Here is a 17,482-nt window from a genome sequence, read left to right on the forward strand (position 1 = left end):
AATATTTTTTTACATTTGTAACTTTTTCTATAATATAACAAAATTATCGATTCACCTTTATGTTGTTGTCGAACTTATGAAAATATGAAAATATTGATACGTCAATGAAATTAATAACAAGATAATTGGTATATATATTGAAAAATTATATATATTACTATTAGTAAGAGAACTATTGAGGTAATTAAAAAAACAAAACTAGGAATTTATTTTCAAAATAGATTATATCATATTATTGGGAAGATATATAAAAGCAAATTTTGTTTTCCACAAAAGTGAGTTTTAGTGTTGATAATTGATTGAGTTGTTTTTGTTTGTTGTTTTGGCAAGTTTCATGTTCTCTTTCATCAGCATTCCAATTATGAACAAACACCAAATTCATAAACAACATATTATTGGAAAGTTTGATGTGTTTTAAAACCATGATTGGAAATTACTTGTAGATTCTAATCATCAAAATCTGATCTCAACATGAAAGCTTTAATGATGAATTTGGAAATAAGCTTTTAATTTCTCATCGGTTATTCCTATTTTTTGAGCCAAAATAATTAGTTGGGCATTTATGTGAAAATGACCAAAAGCAAGGGTGTTTTAGTAATCATTTCAACTATTCCATTCATTCCTACTTCCCTTTGGCTCATTAAAAATCAACATTCTGAGTTTCAATTGGCATCTTCACCTCACACTCTCAACGTCTCTATAAACAACGATGAAACCGCCACTGCCACCGCCCGTCATTTTCTGCTTTCTGCTCTTAGTCTCCACCGTCAACGCCGCCGCCTCCATAGCTACCAAGCCCACTACTATTCCTGCGGCCCCCATTGAAGTTTCTCCAACTCCATCTCCTACCTCTGCCCCACCTCAAGCTCGGCCGTTACTCCCACCGACATCGCCGTCGCCTTCTTCTTCAAACTCTCTTGACCCAAAGCAACTTAGAGCTTTGCAATCGCTCAATATCCCCACCTTCAAGGACCCCTGCAAGCAACCTTCACTTCATAACGCCACCGTTTGCGATTCCTCCGAGCCGTTTCGCCACCTTGTATTCCTACGCCTGGCTAATTGCTCCGACGATGTTGCTTTGTCATTCACAGCTCTTAAATCCCTCTCCACTCTCAGATCTCTTGAATTTGTTGATTGTCCCATTTCCCCCATTCGCTTCCCTGCCGATCTGGTTGCCTCTCTCCGATCCTTCACTTGCACTAGTAGCCTCCGTAGGCTCACCGGCGTTTGGCTTAGTCGTCTTGAGAACCTAACCGATCTCTCTGTTTCCAATGTCCCTGTTAATGCCTCCGGTCCTTACGTCATACTTGGTAAAATGAATATCATCAAGTCCGTGACCGTTTCCAATGCGAATCTCACGGGTTTCTTTCCCAGACATTTGAATCACAACCTCACCCACATTGATTTTTCGGGTAATATGCTCAAGGGAAAGCTACCCACTTCGATTACTCTACTGGAGAATCTTGAATCTCTGAATCTAGCTTCTAATTCGTTCACTGGCGAGATACCCACTTCAGTTGGGGACTTGATATCGCTTCAGAACTTGTCGTTGGCATCGAATTCGTTTTCGGGATCGATCCCAGAATCAATTTCGGCAATTCCTGGATTGGTTCACCTCGATCTGAGCTCAAATCAGTTCAATGGAACAATTCCGAGCTTCCTTTCAGAGATGAAGAGCTTAAAGTATCTGAATCTTGAGAACAACCAATTTCATGGGGTAATGCCCTTCAATGGGTCATTCTTGAAAAGGTTGGAAACTTTTAGGATAAAGGGGAATAGCAATCTTTGCTACAACCATTCAATTCTATCATCCAAACTGAAGCTTGGGATAGCTCCTTGCGATAGACACGGGCTTCCATTATCGCCACCGCCAGCTAAGGATGATTCGTCAGCTGATGAAAACAGCGACTACGATGACAGTGATGGAGATGATTCCAGCACCCACCATAAGGAGTCTCATAATGGACCAAATAAAGTTGTGCTTGGAGTCGCAATTGGCCTTTCTTCCATAATTTTTCTCATTATTTTTCTGGTTTGTATGTCCAAGTGTTGTCGTTGAAAGTGAAGATCAATTGGTTTTACTCTTAGAGTAGAATTTTTTTTTTTGGTTAGAAGTAATAGTAAAGAATTCATGCGAGGCATATAAGCATTGTAAATGTAGGGGTAGGACAATTTGGTTGGTGTTTGTTCTTTATTTCAGTGGATTGGTTTCAATTATTTGGAGGGAAGAGGATTTTCAGTGCGGCATGTTTTGATGTATTCATTTTAGGTGTTATCGACATCATTTCTTTCGCTTTTGGTTTTTTCCTATTATGACTTGATTTGCTGTATTGTCTCAATAAAATCTATTATGTTCAGTGTTTCAACTTTCTAGCTCTCCGTCTTGTCTCAATCTGGGTTTTTCCTTCCATTCATCAGTAAAAATACCAATTGGGTGCAACAGGTAATGAAGCCATTAACAATTTATATTCACCAGAAACCTCTACAAGAACAACTTCCATCTTTGAAATGATGAAAACGACTAGAATCTCTCAAAATGATTTCTCTCGAGACAGACTTCGACATGAACTTTGCCATCTCATGACAGTCGCCACAAACACGGAGATTTTTCGTCACCCGTATGGTCTTACCCGGTGGGAGATTCAGCATACCAAAAGCCATGGCTAACTTTTCACTGTGTCCACAAAGGGCTACTTCCTTTTCCCTTTCATCTGCATTTAGCAAAGCATACGTTGTCTTTGGAGAGTAGCCTTCTTCTTTCATCTTGCTTCTTAGTCTTTTCAAGAGCAGCTCTATCTTCTTGGCTTGGGGTTTGGAGCAATCTCCAGCAACAAAGATGTTGACCTTGCCTTTGATCTCAATCCAACTGCAGCCTGGATTCTTCTTCAAACCGCGTTGTCCGATTCTCTTCCTTAACTTTTGAACTTCTTCCCATTTCTCTGCCTCTGCATAGATGTTCGCCAAGAGTACATAATAGCCAGTGTTTTCTGGTTCTAGCTCGAAGATTCGTTCAGCAACTTTCTCTGCTAGTTTGACATCATGGTGTATCCTGCATCCACACAACAATGCACCCCAGATGGTGGCATCTGGTTTGATTGGCATCGTTTGGATGAATTTATGTGCCTTCACCAGATTCCCGGTTCGGGCAAGAAGATCCACCATACATGCATAGTGCTCTAGGTTGGGTTCAATCTGACATTCTTTCTTCATAATACTGAAAATTTTCCATCCTTCATCAAGCAATCCAGAATGGCTGCAGGCATAAAGGATTGAAATGAAGGAAACTTCATCGGGCTTAATCCCAGTCATTCTCATCTGATTAAAGGTATTGATAGCTTCGCTACCAAAGCCATGCATCCCATATCCAGCTATCATCACTGTCCATGAGACTAGGTCCTTATTGAGAATCATATCAAAGAATGATCGGGCAAGAACTAATAGCCCGCACTTCACATACATATCGAGAAGTGCATTAACGACATATTTGTCTTCAGAATATCCGTTTCTTAATGCATATCCATGGATTTCTCTACCTCTGTCCAAAGCTGCAAGGCTCGCACAGGCAGGAAGGATGCACGCAACTGTTGTGCCATCGGGCTTTGATTCGCTTTGCATCTCTGCAAACAAGGTAAGAGCTTCGTTTGGAAGACGGTTCTTTGAGTAACCTCCAATCATAGTATTCCATGATATAACATCCTTCTTTTTCATATGAGAAAACACATCATGTGCATCCTTCATGCTGCCGCACTTGGCGTACATGTCCGTGAGAGCATTACTAACAAACGAGTTAGTTTCCAAGTTGTTTTCTCTGATGTAATCGTGTACAATCTGCCCACTTTTCAGGTTCCCGTTAATAGCACAAGCATGAAGAATGCTTGTAACAGCATAGACATCTGGGACAACGCCTCTGCTTTTCATTTCATCAAACAACTTGATTGCACCATCGGACAGACCTTCACGAACATAGCCGGTGATCATCGAAGTCCAAGATACAACAGTTTTCTCATCCATTCTCTCAAAAACTCGAATGGCACTGTTCAAATCCCCACATTTTGAGTACATGTCCAATAAGGTATTATTGAACCTAACTTCTCTGTCAAGAGCAGCAGCCTTTATTGAATAAGAATGAAGTACCTTTCCGAACAAAGGAGTGCCTGTATTTGCACAAGCTACAAGCACATTAACCATTGTAGCCAAATCAATTTCAACACCGAAAACCAACATCTTTATGAAAATCTCAATTCCTCTGTCATCTAAACCATTCTTAACATAGCCACTGATCATAGAGTTCCATGAAATGACATCTCGGTCAGTCAATTCATCGAACAGCTTCTGTGCACATCTAACCTTTCTACCAACAAAGTAGAATGAAATTAATGAATTTACGACTGTGTTATAAGAATTATAACCCAATTTATAGATCAACCCATGAACCTGCCTACCCTCTTCCACACGTGCAACTGCTGCGAAACACTTCAAAACACTAGAAAATGTATATGAATTAGGTTTTATCCCCAACTCCAGCATTTGCTTGAACAAATTTATACTCTCTCCATAGTTACCATTTCCTAAATACTCACTAATCATAAGGTTCCAGATAAAAACCTTACTTTCAGAAAGTTTATCAAAAATCATCCTCCCTTCTTTTAGATCCCCACATTTAACATACATAAAAACTAGTTTCACCCCCAAGATTCCATCTATTATAACCCCACTAGATTCAATTATTGAATGAACCCTTCTTCCATCTCGTATAGATTTTCGTTCAGCACATAGCTGCAAGATGGAGCAAAAAGCATCCAAGTCAAAGTTGGAATTTTGGGAACTGCAAAGAAGCTCCATAGCATTTTTGAGATCCCCCACTTCACAAAACTCGACAATTTTGCGGGAACTATCCAGTTCAACATCCATATAGCTTTTCGTTTCCATTGCTGGGGCATAGGCCAAACTTGAAAAGGAAAGTTTCGAATTCGGTTTGGCAAAAAGAAAAGATTGCCGGAATTTCAAGTTCACTGAGCCACGATGATCGTGCCCGGCCGGAGATAGCCAAAAGGTTACAGGGGCTTTTGCTGTCAGTAACATCATGCCTTTCGCCGAGGAGCCTCGGTAAGAAACAACATAAAGGGTAACGAAATTTCGCTATTATAGAAAGAGAAAGCAATAGTGGAGACAAATGAACAGAAAGAATGGATAGTGAGATGTCCACGTGGGAACACGATCTTCAGAAGCTAAATGGCCCATCAGTGAATTGGCATTAAAGAAGAACCGACCTATATAACATACACAGCTTGTGGATATGATGCAATTTGGATATTCATAGAATTTCATTTTTCTAGGGAAAATCAGATGGAAGCAGTAGTTTTCCTGCCTCGTATTCAAATCCGCTTTCCCAATTTAATCTCTTTGAGAAGAAGACCCACGTTCGCTTCGAAAGGTATCACTAGCTTGAAACTCCCAATAAGTCTTGAATTTAGCAAATCCAATGTTTGCTTAGCCAAGCGTTTAAAATGAAAAATCTACTTGAGTTTTGTCAACATTTTTTATTGCAGAATTTGTGGATCTTGTGCACTTCTCACAAGCTGAGGGATTAACTTTTGATGCAGCTTGTTAAATTTGGCAGACATTGCAGATGTTTACCCCAGTAAGAACATTCAACTATCTGTTTCGAACAATAGGCCAGATGGGAATGCCAGAAATCGACCTCCTCGTAGAAACTCTTTGCCAGGGAAAACGAGGAAGAGTGAATCTTCTTCGAGGAAAAAAGAAGCCCCCAAGAATGAGGAAAACATAAAAAAATCAAAACCCAATGACCAGGAGGAAATAATTGCTCTGTTCAGAAAGATTCAGGCTTCTATTGCTAAGGAATCGGCAAGCTCCATTGATGAAGAATCCCACAAGGATGAACATGGAGCCACGTCTATTCTAGAGACCCTTCGTGAACCAAGAAAGCAGTTAAAAGGTAATTTAATTTCTTTATTGTCACATCTAATGCTTTTGTGAGAAATTTGGTCCACCTTTAAATCCATGAATGCATCTCACAAGAACTAAAATTTACAGTTTACAAACATCTCACAAGAAACGAGTGACCACTATCAATTGGCAAGATGATTCCATTCCCAACCACATACCATACCACATGCACATCAATTGCATTTAGCAGTATCATTGTTATTACCTTGTGAAACAACATGGCGACACTTCCATGTGAATGTACAATGTCATAAGTTAATGATTAAAAAATTTCGATCTATTATCTTTACTAAATAATAGAGTATGGACAGGCAAAACTTCAAAGAAGGCAGGAGCTAAAGTGTTCAGGAGTAAAGGCACGTCTGAAGAGAAGGAAATGCATGATCCTTCACCGCCACCAGCTGCAGATTTCAAGTTGGTTCGACCACCCTCTAAATTTGTGAAGAGATCACCAATCCCTCCTAAAGTTGATGCATCTCAGGCCATAGCTGAAAGCAGAGAGTTGAAGTTCCCAAGTATAGAGAATATGAAACTTGCCGAGCTAAAAGCACTAGCAAAATCTAGAGGAATTAAGGGTTACTCCAAATTGAAGAGAAATGAGCTCATGGAAATCCTGAGATCCTAAATCACGTCACCGCATTTTGAGGAGAAACCATCGATCTCCTCTATTTTCATTTTTTTTCTTTTTCCTTTGGTGTTCCTCTTTCTACTTGTTTCACATGTTTTTAATAACAAAATTGCAAGCTGGTCTTCTAGTGGATCATAACATTCAAAAACCTCTGTTCATACATTAAACCATTAACGACCTAGTAGAATTTAATTCCCAAAAAAATTATTCAATACTCTCTAAGGTTCAAAAACAACTGCGTTGAAGCAGACTGCATCCGTAGAAGCACCCTAATCCTGACAAGACAGATACAAGTGCGCACATGGACACAGAAACAAGTGATTCCAATCGGTATCAACTACTGCACGAGTATAATCTTATGTTAGGCACATAATAACCACAAAAAACCATAACAGCTTACAGCTTACAGCTTACTAGTGATCTTGCCCGACTGACAGTTACCACTGCAATGCAATCTTTGCATGTCAAACTTAGATGCCAAAAATGAGGATGCCAGGATTGATGTGCAACCTTATAGTACATCTATTAAAAACGGGAACTTCAACTCAAGTCACAAAATAACAAATTTTCTCATTAGGAGGAAATCCTTTTTCTTCCATTCGAAGATAAAATACAGGAAAAATCAATAAATGTCTTCAAACCTTTAAAATAAAATTCTGATACAAAAATAGGAAGGCTACAAAAACCTGTAGAAGCCACCAAAATTGAGGGATTAATCTAGCCTGTAATGTTCTGAGACTTATTAAGGATGACACCTTCATACTTAACTTGAAACCACTTCATTGCATCCTCTTTGGTGACCCTATGTTGAATTCCAACACTTGACTTGCATCGACGTCGACGACCAACACGATAGCCTGGACGTTCTAGAACAACATAGAAGTCCATACCATATATACCAGTTGAAGGGTCATACCTAAAGATGAAGAAAAGAAAGCAATTATTTGTCAAACACCAGCCACCATGAAGCTCAATAATGCATATACGAAACCTTTCCAAGTCAGGAAAACTAGACTCATCACGTCAATTCATGTGTAAACTATGTTTCTATGTCACAACCAACACATTATAATGTGAATTCAAACGTTTCCAGCTTCTATTCTAACTTCTATGACAAGTTTTTTAAAACATTTTGCTACGCTTAAGCCATGAATGTCACACTGCTACGTCAAATTATGGCAAAAGATAGATTTCTAATCAGGGAAGCTGAGTTCCTGTAATTAAAGAATGGGTTTCTCGAAATGTTTTAATGTAGGCCATACGGTTCCAAATGAACCAGCAAGACATAAGCGAACACAAAGATCCTTAGCTAAAAAAAACACACAAGTACTAAGAAAGAAATAAGAATATTGAAAACTAACTTGATTCCAAGATCAATATGCTCCTGAATACCAAAACCAAAGCAGCCTGTATCACTGAAGTTCCTGCGCAAGAGTTCGTATTCCTTAACCTTCAAACCACTTTCAAGAAGTTGCATTGCCTTTTCGCCCCTCACAGTGACGTAGCAGGCGATCTTCTCGTTACGCCTGATCCCAAAAGACCGAACAGTATAACGGGCTGTTTCATTCCCAGTAACGAAAATTAGAAAACAAACAACAAAGCAGATCAAAGGGGGAAAACAGTTTAAACAAAAAAAAAAAAACACAAAATCGAAATCAAATATCCACCTTTGGAGAAGACCGGGGATTGGCCACTGAGTTGTTCAAGCACCTATGGATAAATAACCGGTATAAGAAATCAATCGGGAAGCAAATGGGGTGAAGCTATAAAGGGGAAAAAAAACCAGTGCGTTAAAGAAGAAGGGTTGAAACCTTGGCGGCTCTGGTGAGACGATCGCCACTTTCACCGACGGAGATGTTAAGAACCAGCTTCTGAACTTTAATATCTCGCATGGGGTTCGAGAGCTTCTTCTCTGAAGCCTGCAATTTGCGTCAGGTTACCATCAGAAACATGAATCAATGAGCTAGTCCTCTACAAGTATGACACAGCAATCATAAGAGATGAAGTAAATATGAAGAGATAATAGAAACTGTACCATTGTCGGATGCGGCAGGCGAGGCAGAGGGAGGGACGGTCACAGCAGACGAAGTGGAGGAGGCAGGGTTTTAGGGTTTTTCTCCGATGTCACTCAACTTACGCCTTATTGCGGATGATCATTAAAAAAATGACAAATCCCTTCTGGTTCAGAAAATTGTTAAAAGTAGCATTTTTTTAAAAAAAATGTAGTACATTTTTTCAAAATTTTTAAATTCTTTTCGGTCAATTTCGGACGAAATCGATAGATATTTCCTAACATTTTAAAATGACTCCTTAGCCAATTAGATCGAAATTCTAACATTTTTCAAATTTAAATGCAGAGATAAAACCAAAAAGAAAAGTCCATAAGAAAAAATTTAATAATTTAGGATATTGAGATAAACAGTTTTATAAATTTTTAAAAAAATATGCTATTTTTTAAAATGAATACCAAAATGTGCTACTTTTACAAAATTTTCAATTGATGGTCGTTGAGAGTAAAATCAGGGCCAAGAACGAGAGAGATTGAGAAAAGAGAAGATATTACGTTCAATGCTATTTGCAAATAGATCATCACTGAGGGTGAGATGAGTTTTTACGTATGCGTAAGTTTATTTTGATAATTTGATGGCTAAATTATAAAAAATATCTCCCAACTTGTGTAAAAAATATGGTTAAACTTTCGTATTGAAAATGGTTCAATGATAGTTTTGGATAAAAATCGTTAAAAGTTTTAAATAAAAAAGTACATGAACTATTGGAAGGTTTTATAAACAACCTTAAAATTTTACATCAAATTTCTTAGCACTCAAAATAAAAACAAAAATTTTAAGTTAAATCCATAATTTAAATTTATATCGATACGTCTATATTTCTGTCAATATTTTCACAATTTCATGGATTACATAAAAAGTGGATCAATATTTTCATTACATCCTAGAAAAACTCACGAATCACAAAAAATTAAACATCAAATGACACCTATATATAAATATAATATGAATAATAGTCATGTTTACTTGTTTGAAAATAATAAAATATGTATTTACTTAAATTTACTTTTTGAAATTTTTGTTTACGAAATTTTTGTTTTTAAATTTTTTCAAAAATATCTACATTTCAAATAAAGACTTCGATATATCTATCAACATTAATATTTTAAATATTAGTTAAAACATAAAATCTTACAAATTTTCAAAATAAAAATTTCTCTTTACAAACATATTAAAACAACGATTAGTCAAATAAAAAAGGTAATTATAATGGGTAGGAATTTTTAGAATAATTATTAAGTATATAACAATATTTTAAAAAAATTGCATAAATAGCAAAATATATTAGTGATAAACTTCTATCGTTGATAGAATCTTATGGTTTATCAGTGAATAGACCAACATTTGCTAAATGATTTAGACTCCTATTATTGATACATTTTGACAGATTTTGCTATATTTGCAAATTTTTTAAAATGTTACTATATACTTAATTATTTTGAATATAGTGACTACATTTGCAATAAAAATATATATGACATTCATAGATTTATTAGACTATCACTATGATGTTAATGGTCAAATATATATTTTATTTAACAATTAACTATATATTAATTGCAATAATAACGATTGAGATTGATTATGTTTGTAATCCAAAAGAGTAAAATAAAATTAAAACTAAGGCTATGATTTTAATATCTCGTTATTAAAGTTCACCAAGATATTGATATCTCCATCATTTAAAGGAAGAGCCCATCAAGACTTTTGATATAGTGTGAAAACATCATTAAAATAACAAAACTTCAATAACAATCTTATCAATACAAACATAAATTATACCAATGAACTACAACTCATTGAGCTATAGTTAACGTTGTCCTTAGAGCTTCTATAAATCAATAGAAGTCTTTTTAAAAAGAACAGTAAGTATTTGAGATTTTCAAGATAATAAATCAAAAAAATGAAAAGAAAAATTGTTGTAAATCAGCAATATTTAGGACCTTGAAATAGGCACAGTGAGCAACAATGGCTGGAAATCTGCCATATCCATATCTTGGGCCAACTCAATCCTGTGATCTTCCATGATTATATTAACATATTTGACTTTTTCACATTGTTTCTTCGACTTGCAGAAGATGATTGGAATGATCCTTGCTTGACCCTAATAATAATGATGATGATGATGATGAAATAATTAAAATAATAGGGATGAAACCATAAATTTTAATCACATAGTCAAACCAGTTGACTTCTAAAATAATGCACCAATGGCCAAACTTATCCTCTATCTGGCCAAGAAGGAAAAAGCCAAAAATCATTCAAAAGTAATGGGTGCCAAATTGTATATAAATCCTCAAGTCAATGCATTCAGACACAGATGGCATCACTTAGCTTGATGAGTATAATTTATATGAAAAGATTCCACTGATCACATGGAAGAATGAAAATGCAGTCTAAGTTTTGACAACTATTCCTCAAACAACAATTTTCATAACATAACACAATTAAGTGGCTGTTATATATCAATATCACATACAAACACTTGAATATCATCAACTCTTCCAAAACCATGGATAAGAATTTCTTTTCTTCTCTAGCCTTCTTTTCATGCATTTTAATAGCCACTATTTTCATGGCCTTTGCTCAAAACATCACCACAGACAAAGCAGCTCTTCTTGCTCTCAAAGCCCACATCACAAACGACCCCTTTGGCCTTATCACAAACAACTGGTCTGATACTACATCAGTTTGCAACTGGGTTGGCATAATTTGTAGTGTAAAGCATAAACGAGTAACAAGCTTAAACTTTTCTTTCATGGGTCTCACAGGAACCTTTCCTCCTGAAGTGGGCACTCTTTCTTTTCTCACTTATGTTACTATCAAGAACAACAGCTTTCATGATCCTTTACCTATTGAGCTCACCAATTTGCCTAGGTTGAAAATGATGAGTCTTGGAAACAATAACTTCAGTGGAGAGATTCCTTCGTGGATAGGGCGATTGCCACGAATGGAGGAGCTGTATCTCTATGGCAATCAATTCTCTGGCCTTATTCCTACCTCCCTTTTCAACTTAACTTCACTTATAATGCTTAATCTTCAAGAAAACCAGCTTTCAGGTAAGGTTCTGCACATCTCCCTGGCTCAGACAGAAAGGCAGCCAGGAAGGTTCCAAATGTATTCCAACTTTGCTTTGAGTGGTTAATAGTTCATTCTTGTTTCATAGGGAGCATTCCAAGAGAAGTTGGAAATCTGACGTTGATTCAAGATTTGTATCTTAATAACAATCAGCTCACAGGTAACACAAATAGAGTTTTGACGTCGTCATGGGACTTTTTAGGGATGACTTAAATTTTGGATGGTTGATGTTGTTTGACTCGGTTTTCTAAAATAAGAAGCATCTTTCGCCCTATTGGTACAGTGCATTAATAGTGTGTTAATTATCGATTTTGCGCTTTGTGCACCATTAATGATGGTTTAGAGCAGTGAGCATGAGCTTGAGTGAGAGAGTGAGGAGGAACACCGATACGAAGGAAGGAGGAACATCCTTAAATATATGAGAGTAAAATTTTATTGGATTTTTCAACACAAATACGGACGCTTGCGCAAGGGAGGGATGAGGAGTAAGAGCAAGAGTGATAGGAAGAGAGAAAGAGCCTTGAAAGCACTATCCTCTTGGTTACCTTAATTTTACTTGTTACTAAAATGATCAGGGAGAATATGGATAACTAACACACTCTTAGTGTCTTCTAACAATAACAGAAGGTCATATTTCATTATTTTTAAATTTTTAAATTTAAATTTTTAAATTTCTAAAGTCGACATTATAGCTTTAAAAATAATCCGTACAGAAAAAATGGACCTACTTGTGGACTATGATATAGTCTTCATCATTTATAAACTTATTTTTGGTCAAAGTGGAGACTATGCAACTTGACTATTGTAAATCTTGTATTGAAACCAAGTTGATTTCTCTTTTGTAGAAATCCCAACGGAGATTGGAACTCTTCAAAGGCTGAGGACATTAGACATTGAATTTAATTTATTTTCAGGGTCAATTCCTCCGTTCATTTTCAACCTTTCTTCTCTAGTAATATTAGGTCTATCAGGAAATAACTTCACCGGTGGGCTTCCTGATGACATCTGTGAAGATCTTCCATCACTTGGAGGGTTGTATTTATCTTATAATCAGTTATCTGGTCAACTTCCTTCTACGTTGTGGAGATGTGAAAATCTTGGGGATGTAGCATTGGCATATAATCAATTTACAGGAAGTATACCTAGAAGTGTGGGGAACCTTACCAGGGTAAAACGGATCTTCCTTGGGGTCAACTATTTGTCAGGTACTCTTTTAAACCTGCTTTTTCAACTTTGCAATTGCTCATATACTTCCAAGACTAATTTAGCTTTATATTATGAGTATGTCTTAAGTTATATGAAGTTGAAGTTATGTTGGATGCTTGTTTATTTCATAGAGTACAAGTTATCAATATCCCATATTACCTGGCAAAAGTTCGTTATTGTTGGTGAGCGCTTTGTACTTGGTCTGAGTTGACCTAGAAAACTCACATCAGCGTTTAGTTCCATTATGGATGCAAAAGATTGCTTACCCCTTGAGATAGCAAAATGTAGTATTCATAGAGTCTAGTCTATTAGACTCTATGTCCGAGTCTAAATGTCTATCTAATGTCAATAGAGGTGCTATTGCCGAGTCTATATTCTATAGTCTAATGTCATAGACTAATGTCATAGAGTCTAATGTTAATAGAGGTGTGGTTGTGAGTCAATAGTCTATGGTCTAATGTCATAAACTAATGTCATAAAGTCTAATGTCAATAGAGGTGTGGTTGCCGAGTCTATAGTCTATAGTTTAATGTCATACTAATGTCATAGAGTTGTAGTTGCTGAGTCTAATGTCACAGAGACTATAGTCTAATGTCAGCTAAGGACATGCACAATTTTGGCTGTACCAATAGAGGTGTGGTCGCTGAGGTTGTATGGTTTTTGATTCCTTTCGATGAAATCGAGCAAACTCAGTTGGACCGACCCAAAGTATAAAGCCACATCTTCCTGTTTGGGACATGTGGACTCCCAGGGTTTCTTGGGCCCAAGTCCACCATTAGCTTGGACGTTGCCTAGATAACCCCTAACATTCATAAAGTTCATCTTTTATGATGTAAATTAACTTGTACTGTTAATAGAAAAAAGTTACAAATACGGTTCACAAATAAATATTTGTTTGTCCTAGAATAAGTGTGTGAGGCAGATATTATTTGAATCTTTCGTATAAAGTTTTAGTATGCACATGTGGATTTCATGTTTTATTTATCCAACAGGTGAGATACCTTATGAATTGGGTTATCTTCAAAACCTTGAATATTTGGCAATGCAAGAGAACTTCTTCAATGGCACAATACCACCAACAATCTTCAACCTTTCAAAACTGAATACCATTGCTCTAGTTAAGAATCAACTTTCTGGAACTCTCCCAGCAAACCTCGGTGTTGGACTTCCTAATCTTGTCCAATTCATATTAGGAAGAAACAAACTCACTGGAAACATTCCTGAATCTATCACCAATTCTTCTATGCTCACTCTATTTGATGTTGGAGATAACTCGTTTTCTGGATTGATTCCCAACGTTTTTGGTCGATTTGAAAACCTCCGGTGGATAAATTTGGAGCTCAACAACTTCACAACTGAATCTCCCCCATCAGAAAGGAGCATTTTCAGTTTTTTGACCAATTTAACAAGCTTGGTTCGATTGGAGTTATCACACAATCCTCTGAATATCTTCCTTCCCAGTTCCTTTATAAACTTCTCTAGTTCATTTCAATATCTTTCAATGGTAAACACTGGCATTAAGGGTATGATTCCCAAAGATATTGGTAACTTCTTAAGATCCTTGACAGTCCTAGTAATGGATGACAACCAAATTACTGGAACCATTCCTACTTCAATAGGAAAACTGAAACAACTTCAAGGTTTGCATCTTAGTAACAATAGCTTAGAAGGAAATATCCCTGCAGAACTTTGTCAACTAGAGAATTTGAATGAGTTATATCTGGCTAATAACAAGCTCTCTGGAGCAATACCTGCATGTTTCGATAATCTTTCAGCTTTAAGAACTCTGTCACTAGGCTCCAACAACTTAAATTCTACAATGCCATCTTCCTTGTGGAGTCTTTCTTACATCTTGCATCTAAATCTATCGTCAAATTCTTTACGTGGATCTCTCCCAGTAGAGATTGGAAATCTTGAAGTTGTATTAGATATAGATGTCTCCAAGAATCAACTCTCTGGTGAAATCCCAAGTAGCATCGGAGGACTCATAAACTTGGTTAACCTCTCGTTATCACATAATGAACTTGAAGACTCTATTCCAGACTCATTTGGCAACTTGGTTAACTTGGAAATCTTGGACTTGTCCAGTAATAACTTAACAGGAGTCATCCCAAAGTCTTTGGAGAAACTCTCTCATCTTGAGCAATTTAACGTCTCCTTTAACCAATTAGAAGGAGAAATTCCAAGTGGAGGTCCTTTTTCCAACTTCTCAGCTCAGTCATTCATATCAAATATTGGACTTTGTTCAGCTTCTTCTAGATTCCAAGTCGCACCTTGCACGACAAAGACATCTCAGGACTCAGGGAGGAAAACAAATAAACTGGTATATATTCTTCCACCTATCTTGTTGGCCATGTTCTCTCTGATACTCTTACTACTTTTTATGACATATCGGCGGCGGAAGAAAGAACAAGTACGAGAAGATACCCCGTTACCTTATCAACCTGCGTGGAGAAGAACCACATACCAAGAACTTTCACAAGCAACAGACGGATTCAGTGAAAGCAACTTGATAGGTCGAGGGAGCTTTGGATCAGTCTATAAAGCAACACTGTCAGATGGAACAATTGCTGCAGTTAAGATATTCAATTTGCTAACTCAAGATGCAAACAAGAGTTTTGAATTAGAGTGTGAGATTTTGTGCAACATACGGCATAGAAACCTTGTCAAAATCATTACAAGCTGCAGCAGCGTGGATTTCAAAGCATTGATACTAGAATATATGCCAAATGGAAATCTTGATATGTGGTTGTATCATCATGATTGCGGCTTGAATATGCTAGAGAGATTGAATATCATGATTGATGTTGCTTTAGCCCTGGATTATCTTCACAATGGTTATGGGAAACCTATAGTTCACTGTGATCTAAAGCCTAACAATATACTGTTAGATGGAGATATGGTTGCACACTTGACAGATTTTGGCATTTCAAAACTCTTGGGGGGAGGAGATTCTATAACAAAAACTATAACCTTAGCAACTGTGGGATATATGGCTCCAGGTAACAATAGTTCTTAAATGTCCAAGTTTTTTGTTTGCATACCATATAACATGCTTTAATCAACAAGTTTCTTTGTTGTGCTGAATGCAGAATTGGGATTGGATGGAATTGTTTCTAGAAAATGTGATGTTTATAGCTATGGCATTCTGCTGATGGAAACATTCACAAGAAAGAAGCCAACAGATGAAATGTTTTCTGCAGGAGAAATGGGCTTAAGAGAATGGATAGCCAAAGCATATCCTCACTCAATAAACAATGTTGTAGATCCCAATCTGCTAAGTGATGATAAAAGCTTTAACTATGCAAGTGAATGTCTTTCATCCATCATGCTATTGGCCTTGACTTGCACATCAGAATCACCAGAGAAGAGAGCAAGTAGCAAAGATGTTCTTAACTCACTCAACAAGATCAAGGCAACGTTTTTGACATATCCAGGATGGTGATGTTGTAAATATACGACCCGTTTGGATTGATCACTTTTTAAGTACTAGTTATAAAAGCCTTTTGTGCATTTATAAATACTTTTTAAGTACTTAAGAAGTAAATCCAAATCAATATATAGTCTCTCGTTGACTAGAAGTCAAGTAAGCCTAAGACATATATAAGGCAATGGCAAACAATGTGAATGGTAAGAAAATTTTCTGGACATCAACATGCATATGTTAAGATGTGTGATTTCATGTTTATAAATTTACAAACAACATTATCCAGATTGCCTCACTAATGCTTGCTTAAAAATTGCAAGGAATCCAATTCACCGTTAAATAATTAAGTGAAGCCAATAGAATAACTAATTACAAATAGTGGCTATATCTTTGATGTTTCCTATCTTTTAAAATTTGTAGTCGAAATTAAATTAGGAAAATATTTACCCACATAGTAAAATTATAGTAATTATACTGTCTATTTTATGTACTACTCATAGACAGTGACATTTTGTCGTATTTATAAATATTTTGGTTTATTTTACTCTATTTTATTTGAAAATCAATTTTCAAATTTTTATTGGTTTTAAAAAAGATGGTAGAAAATTAACAAAATAACATATGAAAGTAAAGTTTATAAGTTTAATTTTCAAAAACTAAAAATAAAAAACAAATGGTTATTAAATTAATTAAATTTATATGCCTTTTGGCGTACCATATAATTTTTTTAAAAAAGAAAAAGTCTCATGTCTAATCTTTATGATTTGATAAAATTCCCATATATAGTCTTTTTCAAAGTTCTTATGATTTCATAAAACCATCTAAAAGCATTATTTTTCTAGTTTTCTTTTTCCTAGAGTTGATTAGAGTGGTCCTTCCTAGACCAAATCAAATGCAAAATAGATTAAGGAATTAAAAATATAAGGATGAAACAATAAATTGAAATCACATAGTCAAAAAAGTTATTGATAGACGGTGAGAATCTTATGTTGAAAAGACACACTGAAACTTTCACACTTCTTATGTAAGATAAATGGGCTGCTTGTTTCCTTTTAATGGATGATCTTCTTAAACCATCATAGTCTCAATGACTTCAACATATAA

The 17,482-nt window shown here is 36.1% G+C and overlaps 5 protein-coding genes across 5 annotated transcripts; 3 read left to right on the top strand and 2 right to left on the bottom strand.

Annotated features, from left to right (window-relative positions):
* Positions 1 to 641: 641 nt before the first annotated feature.
* On the top strand, positions 642 to 2,366 carry LOC103487039 (receptor-like protein 51). The gene has a single exon (XM_008445229.3). The coding sequence runs from the start codon at positions 710 to 712 to the stop codon at positions 2,057 to 2,059; it is 1,350 nt and encodes a 449-aa protein (XP_008443451.2). The 5' UTR covers positions 642 to 709; the 3' UTR covers positions 2,060 to 2,366.
* Positions 2,367 to 2,430: 64 nt separating this feature from the next.
* On the bottom strand, positions 2,431 to 5,347 carry LOC103487046 (pentatricopeptide repeat-containing protein DOT4, chloroplastic). The gene has a single exon (XM_008445241.2). The coding sequence runs from the start codon at positions 5,083 to 5,085 to the stop codon at positions 2,470 to 2,472; it is 2,616 nt and encodes an 871-aa protein (XP_008443463.2). The 5' UTR covers positions 5,086 to 5,347; the 3' UTR covers positions 2,431 to 2,469.
* LOC103489342 (SAP-like protein BP-73) lies at positions 5,187 to 6,746 on the top strand. The gene is made up of 4 exons (XM_008448480.3): positions 5,187 to 5,243; positions 5,337 to 5,434; positions 5,604 to 5,959; positions 6,282 to 6,746. The coding sequence occupies exons 1-4, from the start codon at positions 5,187 to 5,189 to the stop codon at positions 6,593 to 6,595; spliced, it is 825 nt and encodes a 274-aa protein (XP_008446702.2). The 3' UTR covers positions 6,596 to 6,746.
* A 397-nt stretch (positions 6,747 to 7,143) lies between these two features.
* LOC103487028 (60S ribosomal protein L11-1) lies at positions 7,144 to 8,906 on the bottom strand. The gene is made up of 5 exons (XM_008445219.3): positions 8,634 to 8,906; positions 8,410 to 8,517; positions 8,266 to 8,308; positions 7,960 to 8,155; positions 7,144 to 7,514 (listed from the first exon to the last, which is right to left on the bottom strand). Exons 1-5 carry the CDS (start codon positions 8,634 to 8,636, stop codon positions 7,316 to 7,318), a joined length of 549 nt encoding a protein of 182 aa, XP_008443441.1. The 5' UTR covers positions 8,637 to 8,906; the 3' UTR covers positions 7,144 to 7,315.
* A 2,321-nt stretch (positions 8,907 to 11,227) lies between these two features.
* Positions 11,228 to 16,532, top strand: LOC103489334 (probable LRR receptor-like serine/threonine-protein kinase At3g47570). Its single transcript, XM_008448468.3, has 5 exons — positions 11,228 to 11,726; positions 11,834 to 11,905; positions 12,591 to 12,950; positions 13,944 to 15,953; positions 16,044 to 16,532. The coding sequence occupies exons 1-5, from the start codon at positions 11,243 to 11,245 to the stop codon at positions 16,394 to 16,396; spliced, it is 3,279 nt and encodes a 1,092-aa protein (XP_008446690.2). The 5' UTR covers positions 11,228 to 11,242; the 3' UTR covers positions 16,397 to 16,532.
* Positions 16,533 to 17,482: the final 950 nt, after the last annotated feature.

Source organism: Cucumis melo, chromosome 12 (genome assembly GCF_025177605.1).
Source record: "Cucumis melo cultivar AY chromosome 12, USDA_Cmelo_AY_1.0, whole genome shotgun sequence".
In the NCBI taxonomy this organism is placed as follows: Eukaryota; Viridiplantae; Streptophyta; class Magnoliopsida; order Cucurbitales; family Cucurbitaceae; genus Cucumis; species Cucumis melo.